The sequence below is a fragment of the Jaculus jaculus genome, chromosome 1 (genome assembly GCF_020740685.1).
Source record: "Jaculus jaculus isolate mJacJac1 chromosome 1, mJacJac1.mat.Y.cur, whole genome shotgun sequence".
NCBI lineage: Eukaryota > Metazoa > Chordata > Mammalia > Rodentia > Dipodidae > Jaculus > Jaculus jaculus.
Window position 1 is genome coordinate 293866214 of NC_059102.1, and position 16174 is coordinate 293882387.

The following is a 16174-nucleotide window of genomic DNA, read 5'->3' on the forward strand; positions in this document are numbered from 1 at the left end:
GATTAAAAGAATGAGTTGTAGAAATGAAACCTGAATAATGTTAACAATTTGAAGTATTGTGATTGGTAAGAGACTGAGGAAACAAAATTGGCATTCCAGAAGGGAAGTGATGATATTCAATCAAAGAAAAGGAAACAGAAGTGTTTTCAGCATGATGGTAGTTATTAAAGGGAAAAAAAATAAAACATCATTTCCTGGGGAGGTTTAAGTCTCTAAGCTGTATTAAAAGTGAGATCTCATGCATTTCAGAGAATGAAGACATATGATGTAAAAGCTCTCTGTAAGATTTCTGTCCCTTCTTTTAAATTCTGTTCATTTCTGAATTCGATGATTGTAATAAATTTGTCCTAGAAAAAGTTTCCTTTATCCAATCAGTTCAAATCTCCTTACCCTAAACGATAGCATTTTATCATATTAAAATGTCAGTAGTAAGGATGGCAAGGACAAAGGTAAAATGAATGTGGGCAGATATTTTCTTCTGCATTGGAAGTAAGTTTCCTAATTCCTAAATAGTAGTCACTTTAGAGGTTCTAGGGAAAAAAAAAAAAAGAGCACAGTTTATTATACACATTGGCCTAGGCCTAACATCAGAAGTTACTGTGTGGCAAAGGTCCCAACATCTGGAAGCAGAAGCCATGGAAACTGACTTCTCTGCCACTGAAGATATTCTTGTTTAGCCAGGTGACTTTGGACATTGGATCACTCCACAGTCCTCAGCGATCTGGTAACGTTTTTAAATGCACACAGAATACTAGCCAGTTGTGGCTCAAGATACCAAAAGCCAGTCTTTCATCTTGAATGCCTCATCTGCATTTCCACTTTTTCCTTCTTCAAAGGCCTCTGATAGGTTGATTAGAACCATACTTAAAAACAGGAAAAGACTGATAACTTGGTAGTTAGGAACCTATATAAACTGTAAGGGTTCATCTATGCTTTACAGCAAAACCTGAGAAAGCAAACAATATTAGGCATTTTCTGTTGATGGTTAAATCCAATAGTGACCCTCCTCTCACCCCACCACAACTTCCCCTTTGTCTGCAAAACTGAAGGCAACCACCCTAAAGCAGGATGTTCATTCTCAGTATGTCACTGGATTCCCGCCGCCTGTTGCCCACCTGAAATCACAAGGGAACAGATTCACAGTGAAGGACAACACAGGCGTTTCTGCCCTCCTGGCCTTACCCCAGCAGACAGCTCTTTATTTATGGCCACAGTAAGCAGCTGTGATGTCGTCATTTGACATTAAGCAAATCAAAGTCTTTCTCTTTTTTCCTTCCAGTTTTGTCCAGATTGGTAACATAGGCTTTCCAAGACAGAAAAGCAGGCAGAGGTATCTCTCAAAAGTCTAACATAGGGCTGGAGAGATGGCTTAGCGGTTAAGCGCTTGCCTGTGAAGCCTAAGGACCCCGGTTCGAGGCTCGGTTCCCCAGGTCCCACGTTAGCCAGAAGCACAAGGGGGCGCACGCGTCTGGAGTTCGTTTGCCGAGGCTGGAAGCCCTGGCGCGCCCATTCTCTCTCTCTCCCTCTATCTGTCTTTCTCTCTGTGTCTGTCGCTCTCAAATAAATAAATAAATAATTTATTTTAAAAAAAAGTCTAACATAATATTTGGACCATATCTCTGGCTTGAGTGTCTGAAAATGAAACTTGATCTTTGATATCAATGAACTCAAAAGGACTTCACAGATCATTATGTCAAGTACTTACTGTCCAGACAAAGAATCTAAAACGGAGGGAGGTGAAAACTAAACCTGTCTGGTAAGAGACAGAGTGACAGAGTGTGAGCTGGGACCTGAGTTTTGCAGGCTCTTTATCCAGGCCTGGCTAGACCCCCTCAGCATTTGATTCACCTCATTATGGAAGGAACACAAACGGATCAATTTTCAAATACCCGCACTGAGAGGGGTACAGTTTTCACCTGGAGACTACAGCATCAGCACTATGTCACAGGGTTTCTTCTCAAGGCACTGGTGACGTTTACTGTCACATGACTGGGATAGGAGGGGGCAAGCCTGGTCCTACGCATGCTGGGAGGCTTCACATCATCCCTGCCCTCTGCCTACTAGCTGCCAGCAGCACACGCCCCTTCTTCCCCACAACCAAAGAGTCTGCAAACATTGGCAAATGTCCTCCAGGGGACAAAGGTACCATGTGAAGAACCAATGCATGTCCTACTTATCTATCATCAGGAGGCCTTCAATCACTGCCCCAAGTCACATGCCAGAGGTCTGGGTGATGAGGAATTTACAGTGTTAAATATAGATAGGAGAAGGTTCTTTCTGGTTTCCTCTTTGGGGAAAGGGGAAAAAAAGGGGAAGGGGAAGGGGAAAAGAAAGGGAAGGGAAGACAGGGGAAGGGAAGGAAGGAAAAGCTGTGGCCTTATCTAGATATGGAATTTCAGGATAACCATGGAATAAAAGAAGATGGTGATGTGAAATAAAAGTCTCTCTAAAAGTAGAAGTAGAAGAAAATAAAAAGTAGGAGGGAAGAAAGGGAAGTGGAAGGAAGAAAGAGGTCACAAGTGAGAAGGGATTTTAACATTCCAGAATCTGTAGGACACAGAAACCTATTATAAATATAAAGTGGTATGTTTTCATCAGGCGCAGTTCTTTAAAAAGGCAGCTCAATTTGAGCAAAAGGGTCAAGAACTTTCTACCAAGTCACTGTGAGGCTTTGGGAAAGGACTATTGTCCCTAGATGCTGGACCCCTCAGGGGAGAGCTGTGACTAGCTCTTTGTTAAGGCCCCATGTGCTTAAAACTCTAAAGCCCTTTAAAACAGCTTAGCCTGGAGTTTCACCCACGTTAGTGTTCTGGGTGTACAATGAATTTCAGTGGGACTTTAGAATAATGAACACGACTTTTCCTACCCAGAGTATAATCAATTTTCTTAACTACTACTTCCCAAAAACCCATTTAATATGAAAACACCCCCCTGGGAAGCAGAAAAGCACTGGGTATGTTTCAGACTCTAGTCTTCCTGGTAATCGGATGGCTAATGAAGTAGAAGCTCTGGATTTGACTCAGTTCCAACACACGTGGGGGACAGTGTGCTGACGACTGCTCCTAGGCCGAGGGCACACTTGACAAGCCAGTCACTCAATTCTTGTGGCATTCCTTCCAGATATGCTCAAAAACAACCATGACAAAAAAGCTTCCTTTTAAAGTCATTATTTTAGTGAGCTTTCATGGATAAACAAAACTCTTGAAGGCCCTAAAATGATTAGGACTCACTTAAGCTCTTGTTAACATGCTGATTCTAATAATCCATTGGGCCAGCATAGAGCTGGGGTCTGTTCTGCTCAGCTTCCTGAAAATGCTGATGTTGTGGGCTCATGCTCTTCCCAAGTAGGAAAGCCTAATAATCCATTCCAATCACCTGTCGGATCGAACCATTTCTACTGTACAAACCATTTATAGCTGAATGCCCACAGCTTACTGGGGCAAGTCCAAGCCCTTGTTGTGAACAAGTGAAGCCTTTCACAACAGATCCTTCATCTGGCTTCTGCTGCACTAGCTACCCTAATCCAACATACTCATCATAATGCAGCCCCAAACTCCATGTTTGCCCAACTTCCAGGATCTGGCCCACAGCTGCTTCTGCCTACATGGCTCAACCATTCTTCCACAGACCTTCCCCTGAAGAGACAATGGGATTGTTTCCCCTATTATACCTTGTCCTTGGCTTTCAAATATCTGTACTAGTGAGTCTACTTTTTTGTAATAATATTACAAAATAAAGAATTTTAAGCACATGAATATCTGACTTGGGCTTTAAAGAGGACCTCTGTTTGCTGGCATTCCTGCCTATTGAAGAAATGACAGCCCCAATGTGAATATTCAAAACAGAGACTTTGGGTCCCAAAGCACCCATCCCCTATTGTGACCTCCATCCCAAACCGTGGGTATTTCCTTAGTGTTTCCTCAATCATCTTCAGATAAACACTGCTCATTAAACACACACACACACACACACACACACACACACACGAGATCTCCTTAGACCCCAGATCATAATCTGTTCCGGTTCTAAATTTCCCTTTATAGCACAACTAACTACTCTTCACTCTTCCCATTCCATCCCCTTCATCCATTCTTGACCCAAACCTCCAGCCACCGAAACTGCTTATCCAGGGTCATCAAAGCCTGCAGCAGGAAGTCACTTCTCAGACTCCTCTTGCTTGATGCATGGTCAGCATTGGACATGGTGGATCACTCTCCTGGACTGCTCCTTCACGAAATCTCCTGGGACATAAACTCCTCCTCTTTCTTCTCCCAACCCCTCAGCAAGACCTCTATTTATCTAATCCTTAGATCAAGCCCTCTCTCATCACAGCCCATCTCTGAGCTTTAAATATCACCTATAAACTAAGGGTGGTCAAGTGTATACCTCCATCCAGACTGTTCCTTGAAACCAAACTTATCTAATCCCTTCAAAATTAACATGTCTAAGACCAACTTACTAATACACACTCCCCACCAAAACTGCTCCCTGTTATTAGCCTTGTTTGTCCAGAAAGCAAGGGCTCTCTCTGTTCTATCAGTGTTCAAACCACAGCCCTTGGAGATATCCTGGCCTCCAGGAACATCTGTTCAGCATATCCTGTTGACGTCTTTGTGATCTCTGCAGCAGAGCACCTCCACTGTCCCTGCCTGAGTCCAAACTATCATCACTCCTTGCCTGGACCCTTGCAAAGGTCCTAACTGGGATCCCTTGGGTTGATCCCACTGCCCGACTATGTTCCACACAGAGCTGCAGCAAGGTCACTAACTGTTCTCAAAACCTCCCAAATGCTTGGTACTATCTTCAGAATCAAACTTCAGTATCTTCCCCAAGTCCTTCCCATTTGTACATGAGTTTCACCACAGTCCCTCTGCCTTCTCTCATGCCCAGTGCATGCCACACCACTCACCAGGCTTCCCAGCTGCTTCTCCAACAGGGTTTCTGTCTTAGCGCCTCTTAAATTCTCTCTGTCTGGACATCACAAGGCACAGCTGGTACCTCATACAGCAGTGTTCCGATGTCACCAGCTCAGAGAGTGTCTTCTGGCACTCTATGTGAAACAAAGCTCTCCATTGGGACCTAGCCCCCAGTCCTCCCCCCGTCTTCACATTTTTTTAATTTTTGTGTGTCTATTTTTATTTATTTATTTGAGAGTGACAGACAGACAGAGAGAGAAAGAGGCAAATAGATGGAGAAAGAAAGGGCACACCAGGGCCTCCAGTCACTGCAAATGAACTCCAGATGCATGTGCCACCTTGTGCACCTGCTTTAGATGGGTTCTGGGGAATTAAGCCTTGAACCAGGGTCCTTAGGCTTCACAGTCAAGTGCCTAATTGCCAAGTCATCTCTCTAGCCCCGTCTTCATTTTTTTCATTCCATTTATTTATTTATTTATATGAGAGACAGAAGCAGACAGAGAGAGAATGGGCATGCCAGGGCCTCCAGTGCCTGCAAACTTCACATACATGTGCCACCTTGTACATCTGGCTTTATGTGGGCACTAGGAAATCAAACCTGAGTCCTTTGGCCTTACCAACAATTGCCCTAAAAGCTAAGCCATCTCTAGAGACCATTCTTCACTTTTTTGTGCATACTCTTTGTCTCCCTATACAATACAAGCCTCACAGAAACAAAACTTTTTGTTCTTAACTTGTTTTATTCACTTATTTCATATCCCTTGGAATAATACCTGGCAGAGAATAGATACTCAATGTATTAGGACTAAATCAGTAAGTGAATAATTTTAAAAGTCTACATGCATAGGTATTATGAAACTCATGACAGCATTCTAAATGAGTAAGAAATTCTACTAAATTACATCATTTTTGTTTGTGACAGGGTCTCAATGAGGCAGCCCAGCCTAGTCTCAAAGTCATGATCCTCCTACCTCAGCCTCACAAGTTCTGGGATTATAGGTGGGACCAGTGCCAGTTAAGATACTGCCCTGGCTTAAGCTAGTGCTACCAATAATGCTAAGAAGAGATGCACTTACTTTCTGATCACTGCCTTGGACTCTGATGAAGTTTGACTTCCGTCTTCTTCACAGTTTGGGCCTGTCAGGTTTCCATACCTTTAAAAATAAAAACAAGCAAAAATAGTCATACCACTACTCCATTCAATTTCACCACAAAATACCAGCTATACTTTGAGGAGTTATTAAGGAAAGTGGCATTTATGAAATAGCATCAAAAGCGATGCAGTATTATCAACAATACATATTGGGGTACGTTCTAAACAGAAAAAAGGGGTATCACATTACTTAAAATGTTCTCTTCACATTTAAAATTAATTGATTTTTTTTTTTAGATTACAGTACATTTTTAAAAATTGCAACAAGAGGATAAGATGTGACATGCTACAGAGCAGGCAGCTTCCTTATGAACTCTGCTTCACGCCCTGCCCTCTGCCCTCTCTCTCTCTCTCTCTCTCTACACGAGGGAGTCATGGCTCATCTCCACACTCAGGCTGTATGTGGCACAAGAAGGAGGCTTCCACGTGACACCTGGGAGTTTGGTCTCCTTCGGGGTGGCTCCTGTTGGAGGATATTGGCAACAACTCTGGACCCTCGGAGGAAGGCCGAGACAGACAGAGCTGAAGACAGGGCCAGATGCCACAGGTACCTGGAGAGCAGCTATGATTACCCCTACACAGAGCCAGGCCATGGTGCCTGGGAAAGTGGGGTGGTGGGGGGGGGGAAGTGATGGCTTTTAGGAAAAGCAAGAAGTGCTTAAATTTAAAACTTTTGTTTGTTATAAGTTCAAACTTTACTAACTTCAGCAGTTGCTAAATATACTATTAGCTTTTCTTCCAATTTCACTTGTGAACAATCCCACCTTGGAGAAATACATCATGTCTGGTTTGGTTGAGGATGTATATTTAAGGGGCTGGGGATATTCTAAGTGGCAGAGTGCTTGCCTAGCATGCTTGAGGCCCTGGGTTCAATGCCCAATACTACAGGCAAAATAATAATAATAATAATAATAATACACATTTAGTAAATTCACATTCAATGCCTAAGGAAGAATCTTTCTATTAACACAATGTCTGGGTTTATCCTCCCAACAAGAAAGAATTCAGATTCCTTGAAGTTTCAAAAGCTGGTTGTCTGCCCCCAAGGTTTTGATAACAGAAATTCTATAATTGGTAGTTTTACATTTTTAAAGAGTACAACTTTTGTCCTCTATAATGGGATTAAAAGCCTCAGTACCCTTATGGTTCCTTTTAAAAGGATTTACACATCCTTTTTAAAAATAAAAGTCCACCATCTGGTTTGACTGGGTTTGACTGGGTGTCGGTCCATCTGGTGTTCCCATCATCCCATCATCCCATCCTCCCAGGTTCCAGGGCTGTGCCCGCAGGCCCGACCCACCTCCAGCCCCACTCCTTTCTCTAGCTCATCAGCCTTATGGATTTCTTGGCCTCAAAGAGGTATTTTCCACTGCTCTCGGCCCTCCCTTCCCTCCGTCCTGTGCTGCACCTGCCATTTCAGAGCTTCTGGGACTACACTGCTCTTCCTGGGATAGATAAGAACTCAACCAGATGAAGACTTTCTCAACCCCAGGGAGGCAGGCAGAGATGCGAAACACAATTCCTAGTAACAAACACAGAAAGGTTTTTTGGCTCAATCCTTGGCCCTCATCACGGTGAATTGTGGCCTCATGTTCCCTCACAGTAGACCTCGTGGTTTGCCGACAGGGCAGCATGGTGGGGGCAGTGAGGAGGAGGGCATTTGCTCGGCCATGTACTTCCCTGTAACTCACAACACTGACCCAGGAACTTCCCTTGCTGGCCTTCAGGGACTAAACTCTGAGCGTTGCTCTTTGTTTTTGTTACATTAATTAGTGCATTAATCGTCTCTCTGGTTATTCTAGAAACTTCTTTGATTGCCTTTGACAGAAGCTATGAAAGGTAGAACTAAAAGAAGGAAACACTTTAAAAGAAAAGATACACAATTTAATGTTCCTGATATTTTCCTTTATGAACAACATTTTATAAAAACTCTCCAGATCCTCCTATTCTTTGTCTCTACTTGAGCTTCTCATTCTCTCCTATTCTTTTTTTTTTTGTTCTTTTCAGAGCTTTGGTGGAGGTTTGATAATACCAGTACCTATTTCAGTTCCTCCCCCTGAATGTAATGCCCCAGTGTGCACTCAGGTGCTATCAAGACAGACTAAGCTACTTGTATTGGTGAACAAAGTTCTTGCTCATTAATTAACCTGGTACTCTTGACAGTGGCTCAGATCACATAAAGGTGTCTATAGCTTCACACTCACAACCCCAGTGATGGTTTCAAAATGACTAGGACACCTGTAAGAGAAACCAATGATAAAGCATGGGTTGGCAAAAGCTCATGGCCCAGATGCTCCAACCTTGTTCCACACAACCCACCAGGCCATGGCCATGCCTCTACCACACACTTGAATCCAAATCCCTTATCACTTTTGTTGTTTCTACCTTAGCTTAAACTACTACCATCTCTGACTTAGAATAAGACAACAGCCACTTAACTAGTCTAGTCTCCTGGCTTCTGTCAAAACATCACACTGATCTGTAAGATAAGTCATGACACTACTCCATTCAAACACCTCCCATGACTCTGATCTGAGAAAAGACCAGCTTCACCTTGTTCAAAAGACCCTTCATAAGCTGCCTCCACATGTCTACCTGTATTTCCCACAATGCATCCTTGTCACTCCCTTCCAAACCCACTGCCACCCCTGCCACATACAAGACCCTGCCTCCCAATCTGTTCTTGCTTCTGCCTCTCCCCCATCTATGCCAAGAGCTGGCTTCTTCAGCCTCCCTGGATTGATGCTCAAATAGATGCCTTGTTAGCATACCCTTCCCTGGCCATTCAATAACACTGCCTTCAACACTTCTTTTTTTCTATAGCTTTTAAGATCTAATATACCCTGTAATAAATTAGCTATTGTTAGTTGTCCATGAGAACATAAGTTCCATGATAGTGGCATTGTTGTATCATTTGATCACTACTCAATGGAGCTTGAAATGTGCCTGCCTTCAACTGCTATGTGTGGGCAATGGCTATTTGTTGTGAGCAAACTAATGTTGTAGTGGGGTACAGAGCAGACATGACAAAGACCTCCCCATTCCTAGGTTCCAAACTTGCCTCCACGAAAGCACCATGTGGCCTTATGTTTCACAAGGGTGTTAACCTCTCTGTGCTTTCCTCTCCCCAAGAGCTTGGGTGCATAAAAAGTTTGCTTAAGCTTTAATTATTCAATATATGTATATATATATATCTGCACTAAAAAGGTTTTTATATTTTTTAAACTGGGATCTTGAAGGAATCAGCAGTAGAAAATGCAAACTTATGTGTGCTATTATAAAGGAAACAAAGGAATGTGATAACTTCTAGAATTTAGTGCACTGGGCAGGAATGATTATCTGCCCCTTCACATTTTGTCAATGAGGAGAATTACTGCTCTATAGAAAAACAAAAAAGGCTAGACCAGCTTGGGAATTAAGAACTCTTTAATGCTCATTTCAGAGTCAGTTTTACCAGATTAGGAATGTTCCCTGAACCTGTTTTTAGTTTCCCATCAAAACTCAAGGCAAGTTCACTTCTACTGCAGAGCAGCACGGAAAGGGTGTGTGTGTGTGTGTGTGTATGCACACACGCTTGACTAAAGGCATTAGAAGAGCTACAGACAAACCTGTCAACAATGTCATCTCCAATTTCTGTGAAGCCTTCGTAGAAGATCAAAGCCACAGCTCTGAAGCTTACCAATTAGCAACTGACCTTCTCTAAATGGCAGAGAAAACCTGAGTCAAAACACAAAATTGTCAGACAATGTTTGACATGGTTTTCTCAGGTAGTACAAAATAGAATGGAAGATTTACAAAGGCCTCATGAAGTATAACCTGAAGCAATTGTTTACTGTAGCCTAAAACTACTAGAAAAATGAAATTAAAAACAAAATGTTTAAGTGATTCATGATATTTAAAAAGGGAAGGCCCAGTTGGGCTGATGCAAGGCATGATATGTGTCCCCAGGAGGAGGTCCCTGGAGAGAGTTCTGGAAGGACCACGGCATCCGGATTCAAAGAGACCCTAAGATACACTTATCCACAGACACAATCTCTCTGTGGAGGGGTTATCCTCACCTTCACTGCCTGACTGTGAAGTCTCAATGGAAGCAGACGAGGATGGGGGTCATCTTGAAGCACTGCCTGAGCTTGACTTGATGTGGGCAAATGAAGCACTCTTAACAGTTAATGAGCACAAAGAACTCCTTATACATCAGGCACTGTGACAAGCGCCTGACATGGATTGTTTCACTTGATTCTCACAAATACGGTAGTATTATGATTCCAATTTTACAGAGGACAAAAATGAGGCCAAGAGAGCTTAACTAAGAAACCCTAGAAGATACAAGTAGTAAATAAATGGGATTTCAAGCTTGACAGGCCAGCACTAAAACCCAGCACTGTCACGATCCTCACACACAAGTGGTAAAGCTAGCTATCTTTTTCTTTCTTTCCTTCTTTCTTTTATTGTATGTCTCTCTACACCTCATTGTAACTCTTTCAGTTTAGAAACACTATTCATTCGTTTACTTATTAATTCTTTTACACATTTAGCTCTCTTTCAGTAAGGACTTCTGCTAAGGACTATGTCCAGGTACTTACTATTCTAGGCATTGGGGAATGGAGCAGGAGGAGGGCTAGAGAAATGGCTTAGGGATTAAGATGCTTGCCTGCAAAGCCTAAGGACGCAGGTTCGATTCCCCAGTACCCACGTAAGCCAGATTCACAAGGGGGGGCATGCCTTTGGAGTTCATTAGCAATGGCTGGGGGCCTTGACGCATCCATTCTCTGCCTCTCTCTCTCTCTCTCTCTCTCTCTCTCTCTCTCTCTCTCTCTCTCTCTCTCTGCCTAGTTCTCTCTCTTAAATAAATAAAAATAAATTTTTTTAAATGGAGCAGGAAGAGCTGTAGAAATAGCTCAGTTGGTGCCTGCCTCCAAAGCATGAGGCCCTGAGCTTGATTCCCCAACACCTAGTGCTAGGCATGGTGGCAGACATCTATAATCCTAAACTGGAGAGGAGGAGGCAGAAGGATTCCTGGAACTCCCTGGCCAGCCAATTTAGCCTAACTGGTGAGCTCCTAGCCAATGAGAGACTCTGTCTCAAAAATGTAGTAAAAAGTCCAATAGAGAAAAATAAGTCAGGGGACAGTATGGAAGGTCAGAGGTTACTACTTCTTATGGGGCATATGACAATTAGGAAACCTTCCAGAGGTGAGAGAGTGGGTCAAACAGATCTCTAAGGGCAGGGCTAATTCCTAGGCCTTGGAAGAGTGGCAGGATGCTGTTGTTTCTTGTTTCTTGTTTTTTTCTGATACTGAGGACTGAACCCAGGACCTTGCGCTTGCTAGACAAACGCTCATCCACTGTCTCAACGTCTAGCCCCATGGATGGTGTTTTAAGGGACATCAAGTAATGAGGAGCATAGCATTAACAGGAGGTGAGGCGTGTGGGAAACAGGTCAGGCTGGTCTGGGAGGTGATGGCAAGGTTTGGTTTCACTCTTCTATCTCGCTTTCTACTATAACCTCTGGGCCTGAAACAGTAGAAACTCACTCAACACTCCAGTGAGTGAATTTACCAGAGATACCGTGGAGAACTGAGGAGCAAGGTCGGTGGAGGGAAAAGCCTGCAAAGGGCAGAGAAAGGAGGGAAGATACTGGGGACAGGGACAGGGACAGGAGGAAGCGAAGGAAAGGCAGACCTCACAGTAAGCTGCTGACTCAAGGACCTCTGGGAATCTGCTTCGGAGTACATCCCAGCTTCGGAATGCGCTGGCGGTCTTCTTTTACTGACCCACAAGAACACAGGTCAGGTATGAGGAAAATGTCCAGGCGCTGACCTGGGTGTAAAGCATGCATGCAGATGTCTGGAACCTCGAGCAGGGCTGCACCCCACGCAGCAGCACAGTGATGTGCTCCGTGCCAGACACCTCGCCCCCCTCAAGTGTGACCGGAACTCATGCCCAGCTAGCCTGCCTTGGAAAGGCTTTTTCCCACTATGAAGTTGGTCACTCAAGAGAAGAAGAGAGTCAAAGACAAGAAGGCAAAGGAGGGAAGAAGAAGCCAGCATGTCGGAGCAGAGAAGGCCGCAAGCTCTGTGTTTCTTGCTCCTGAGGTCTTGGGCTCTGAGCAGAGGTTCCCATGAATGGAAAAATCTAGAAAACACCTCTAAGAGCTCTCCACCCTCCTGGCTTTCCCAATGGAAAGCCTTCCACCAACCTTGGCCTTCAATTCGTCAGGTTATCTGTGGTTACCCTGAAAGTAAACACATTATCAATAGCATGAAGGACCAATGGCTTGGGCTGTACTTGGCAGTTACAAGGCGCTGTGAAATTTCCCTGGAGAGCGTCACCTTCCCAAACAGCCTCCACCACGCTGTCCAAGCAGACTGATGACAAATGTCTTACTGTTACTAGTTAGCCAAGAGAAAGAAAAGGAAAAGGTGTCACTTGCTGAGAGACTCCTTTCTCAACCAAATTTATAGACATTTCAGTATTATGGCTTCAGGTGACTTGCTAGGTTTTTTTGTTTGTTTGGTTTGGTTTGGTTTTTCAAGGTAGCTGGTTTCACTCTAGCAACTTTGTCTAGTCTCATTTCAAGTCCCTGTCATCTACTTCTTCCCTCTGGCTTGTTTCTACACTCCTAGAGCTTGGCAGGCCAGCAGTATGTCCTCCACCAATTCTAGCTCCCTCCAAATCTGAACAGCAAACTACAAACTTTGTTAGCCTGTGACAATAGCTGTGCCTACCACAGAGGACAGCAAAGGAGGCAAGGCAAGGACGGGGAAGCCAGCACTCAGTGGAGCCATACTTTGTAAAGGAATCTCACACATGATTAACAAGCAGTCCTAGCCCTGGCTCAGCCTTTCCCCTAAGTGCAGAAAGGTATATTGTGGAATCCTTCAGGGCTCTTAGGAGGCCTGCTAAGTGAAAACACATGCAGTGAATGTAAGTTTAGTATCCTGTCATTTCTAAAACTACTTTTATCTCCCATGCTTCTGAAAACTCAACATAAAGTCAATTATTTTAATTGGTGTTAACCAATTTAACCAGAAGAGGCCAAAAGAAAAAGCAAACAAACAAAAAAAGTACTTCTGGGCTGGAGGGATGGCTTAGCAGTTAAGGCATTTGCCTACAAAGCCAAAGGAGCCAGGTTTGATTCCCCAGGACGCAAGTTAGCCAGCTGCACAAGGGGGCGCATGCATCTGGAGTTCGTTTGCAGTGGCTGGAGGCCCTGCCATGCCCGTTCTCTCTCTCTCTCTCTCTGTCTAATGAATAAATAAATAAAATATTTTTTTAAAAAAGTACTTCCCAGGACTGGGGGCCTGACGTCATTCTCAAAAGCTAAATTCACAGCCAAAAAAAAAAAAAATAGTAACTTGATAAAATTAACTCAAATAGATATTCCCTTTAGGTATTTAAGGTATTTTTCTTCAGCTACTACATTTACTTTCATGAATTATTAAATATACTATCAGTTAATGAAGTTAACTTAGTTTTCAGAATGACACTTCAAGATATTTGTCCTAATTATAAGCTAAGAACATGGTTCTCTAACTCACAATGACCACTTTCTTGTCCCCTAAAATATCTTCCCTCTTCCCAAAAGTCCCTGAATAAATTTATGGAAGTTCAAAAATTCCCTAAAGCTATATGCAAATTTTTATTTTTAAAGAGGGTCTAGTTTTAGCCCTCTCAAAGAGATTTTGTGATCAACTTCTAGTCAATGGCTAGAAAATGATCAAAATTCCTGCTAGGCTATCAAAGCTAAATTTAAAATCTCCAGTTAGCACTCAGAATATACATACATTGCCTTTCAGGTTCCTGTCAGCTTGTGTAGTTTCCAAGCGTAAGCATGCTTTTTTTGTTTATAAACCTGCTGAGCAATTCAGTATTCTTCTAAAAAAAAGAATAGCTACATGTCCTGCCTCCCTTTGCTAACTGGAGAAGAAATTCTTTAAAAAGCTAAGCTTTGTCTCATTGAAACATTTTTATCTCCTAGGTCTTAGGAACAAAGAGCTGGCCTGGTTATAATCAAGGCACAGCCTCTGTCAACATCCCTTTGAGGCCTTCAAGTAATAGAACCCTAGATGCCATTCTATATAGGCAGGGTTCCTCTGTCCCCACATGTTCCCATCAGGAATTCCCATGGCATTTGTCCCACTGCACTACAAGTTGGTCCTCTTGGAAAAAAGATCTATGAGTTTCCAGAGACAATCAACCCTGCAGGGGAGAGAAGTCATTTCCTATTGAGATTCGGGATGGAGGTCATTCTGACATGGTACCAGAGTCAAGGTTTCTGGTAAGCCCAAAGCAACTGGTACAGCCAGGAGGGGACGAGGGGATGGGGAGAACTTCTTTGGGACTGGCTGTTTTCCTGCCTTGCTTTCCTTCTTATCTCAACTCTCTCTAAAGTAAATCTCATTAATTTACTCTTCACTGAATTCTAGTTTTCAATTCTTTGCTAATGTGGATGAGAACGCAGACTTGAGAGCTCTAATCCTACAGAGCCCACTCTTGCATCAGTCAACAAGAAAACCTTGTGACAACCTGCCTTCTTTTCCTCTTTAACCCAGGACATTAAACTTTGCTCAGCTGCGGGAGTCATCAATACCCAGATCTAGACATGTAAGGTCATCCACTATAAGTGAAGTCTTAAGAAATGGCTTTCATTCCAAACGCCCATCCTAGTCAGGACATCCAGGGAGTCTGTATTTGAAGCTTGAAAAGAAACAAGCAATGTTGAGCTTTCCTGAACACTTTCCACTTCAGTCAGAGGGATGAGCATCCTGAAACCAACCAGACAAACAAATGTCAACCCCTTCATGCAGTGGTTATCAGGCTCGTGAACAATGCTCTGTGCTTACTTCCATTTTCCCCTGTGGGGGCTGGAGAGGGAAATTACAAAAACTGGAGAATGGAGTGGCATTATTTTGAAAAACTTTCTTATAGAAATGAGGCGAGTTACACATTTATATATAATGCTTAGAACCAACAAAAAGTTGAGAAAATTGTATCACGAGTGTAGCAGAGACATTACAGACCAGAATCAGTGGTAAAAGGAACATGCAATTGCAGTAGTGTGTTGTGAGCCCCTGGTATCTGCTTCCTACAGCTCCAACACTAAATGAAAGCTTAATTCTTTTTAAGTGACATTTAATAAAAAGTAATTTCAAGCATACTGATATGGAAAAGAGTTCTGTGGGATTAGAACTCTCCCACAGCAACAGCTCTTTGAGTTCTTGTCTATGTTAACAGAGAATTGAAAACGCAGACTCAGAGAAAGGTAAATTATGAGATTTATATTCAGGAGAGCTAAGATTAAGGGGAAAGCAGAGCAGAGAAGTGCTGAAGCAAAAAGAAATTCTCCTCCTTCCCAGCCAGGAAAATCTCCCTCACACAGGGAAAGGAAGGGGTTTATGGTGCATTTCATTTACATGAATCAGGCATCCAATTAGAATGAGCCTCATAGGTAGCGACTTGATTGGTTGGTGGACCCAAGCGGAACACTGACTCAGGAAGGACCAGCCCACGAGGGCTTAGCCTGCAAACCTGAGGAAGAAACAGGAAGCTATTGAAGCTGAGTTGTTGCCTTTAGCCATCTTGGATGAGACTGAATCAGGCACGTGTTCTAGTCATGCCAGGGCAAGTAAATTGGCATCCATGTTTCTGTGGGCCAGTCCCAAGTTAAACCTATCAGGAAAAAAAAAGCTACCATGCTCCTGACTTGTATCAACACTGCACACATCTCAAATATGCCTACAAGCTTCTCTTGCTAAGAAAGCATTTGAGCATTGAATGGATTCATCATTTGGTAGGTTTACTGCTTCCACCTCATAGTTCCTAAGGGGGTAAAAGCTGTTGACTAGAAATGTACATCCAGTTCGCACTGCCTTAACAGTGATGGCATACGTCAACAGACTCATTTGCCCTTCCCATTAAATGTCGGCACAACTGTGTAATGTTCACTGTGGAGCTTATGGGCATAGGGGTCACATCAGTTTTAATTATATACATCCAATTGATATTATCAGCTCCATTAGTGTTACTCTCTCCCACTAAGCATCATGTTTAAAGAGGACAGGCACCATGGCCAGCTTAACCACAACTGTGTGCACTGTCCTTCT

General features: G+C 43.2%; 1 protein-coding gene across 3 annotated transcripts in view; it reads right to left on the reverse strand.

The window, feature by feature from the left end:
- The window catches only part of Rgl1 (ral guanine nucleotide dissociation stimulator like 1), a 294134-nt gene that overhangs the window by 57021 nt on the left and 220939 nt on the right, over positions 1–16174 (reverse strand). For all 3 annotated transcript variants that reach the window (XM_045146643.1, XM_004658715.2, XM_004658716.2), the window contains one exon: positions 5993–6070. In XM_045146643.1, the coding sequence (XP_045002578.1) occupies positions 5993–6070 (78 nt within the window). The remainder of the gene's footprint in view (positions 1–5992; positions 6071–16174) is intronic.